Raw genomic sequence first — 1,506 nt, forward strand, 5'->3', positions numbered from 1 at the left:
CTCAAGCATGTTAGGAAGGGCCTCAAAGTCATCAGGAAGAGTTTTAGAAACACTAGGAAGGGACTCAGACAAGAAGGATGGCAACTACATCAGGAGGGGTCTCAGACATGTCAGTAAAGGTCTTAAGCAGTCAGTAAGAGATTCCACATACATAAGGAAGAGTCACAAACTCGTAAGGAAAAGTTTTAATGACCTTTGAAAGGGTCTCACACAGACAAAGTCTTTAATATGTCACAAAGGATCTCAAACAAAGTTAGAAATGATTGCACACATCAGGAGGTATCTGAACATCATTAGGAGGTCTCAGTCAGTAATGGTTCCAAAGAGGTCAGAAAGTGGCTCAGGTCAGCAAGCAGCTCAGATATGTCAGGAAGACTGTCAACCATGTCAGGAAGAATTGCAAGCAAGTAAAAAGTTGTTTCAAATGCAATGTCACAGCTAAGACCCATGCTACGGAAATTAATCAGGCAGCGCTTGCCCTGAACATCCTCAGTAATTAGCTTGAATTTTCTAAATGCAACTTCATCATTCTGCAGATCAGCAAGGCTCATTTCAAAAACACCACCCTTCAAGCCATCAGAAGCAATTTTCGTGCCTTGAGTTCTCGTGACTAGTGTTTTTCCAATATTTCTTATATTAAACATAGCTGGTGCTTTCATATCATACCAATCTTTCTTAGAAATCTGATCAACTGCTTTCTTCTTGGCTCCCTTTTTGCTGCTTCTCGGAAGGTGCTCATTCTTGCTGCCTGCCATGGGGTTGCTCAGAGCTCTTCCTTCTTTTTTGAGACTCTTTCTGACTTCTCCATCTTGACATGTTTTTTACTCTTCCTTACCTATTTGAGATTCTTGCTGACTTGTTTAACCCTCTTCCTGACGTTTGTGAGTGTCTTCCTGACCTATTTGAGATTCACGCTGATGTATTTCAGACCTTTCCCGACCCCTCTGAGACCCATCCTTATATACCTAAGGAAAGGACATTGAGACTTTTCCTGACATCTTTGAGACCCTTTCTGTTTTGTTTGAGACTCTTTCTGGTGTATTTGAGACCCTTTGTGATATATTTGAGACCCTTCCTGGTTTATTTCTGAGTGCCAAGTCAGTCCCTTGTGCAGTCTGAAGAGGAGGCAAGAAGACCATTAGCCTCAGACTTGAAAGGACCTTTCTTCAAGCGTCTAGTCAAGAAATGTCTATGATCACGTATCAAGAAAAATCCACCAATGCTTTTCCTTTGATCCAACCCTCAACTGCAAATGGAAAAATGGAGACTTTTATTCATCATTTTTTTGTCTTTTAATCAAAGTTTTCTACAATGCTGCTTAAGTGTTGGTTTTTTTCATTAGAATATAATTTTAGCTGTTGTCTCAGAGAACCAAAATAATAATCTACCTAATATTCTAGAAAGCAGTTCATTTCTCCCTCGTGTTAACATCTGGGTCTATGTAGTCCAAGGCTGCTCTGTCAGCACCATGGGGGTTCCCAGGCTCCTTCTGTCTTATGGATCTGC

At 40.8% G+C, this 1,506-nt stretch overlaps 1 protein-coding gene across 1 annotated transcript; it reads right to left on the reverse strand.

The window, feature by feature from the left end:
- Nucleotides 1–293: 293 nt before the first annotated feature.
- LOC103543491 (small ribosomal subunit protein eS1-like) lies at nt 294–755 on the reverse strand. The gene has a single exon (XM_008510368.1). It carries the CDS (start codon nt 753–755, stop codon nt 294–296), a length of 462 nt encoding a protein of 153 aa, XP_008508590.1.
- Between the last annotated feature and the right edge of the window lie 751 nt (nt 756–1,506).

The sequence above is a fragment of the Equus przewalskii genome, chromosome X (assembly GCF_037783145.1).
Source record: "Equus przewalskii isolate Varuska chromosome X, EquPr2, whole genome shotgun sequence".
Taxonomy (NCBI): Eukaryota; Metazoa; Chordata; class Mammalia; order Perissodactyla; family Equidae; genus Equus; species Equus przewalskii.

What these genes read in the sequence shown, in the direction of transcription:
- LOC103543491 (XM_008510368.1), bottom strand. Translation starts at nt 755, where the DNA reads ATGGCAGGCAGCAAGAATGAGCACCTTCCGAGAAGCAGCAAAAAGGGA.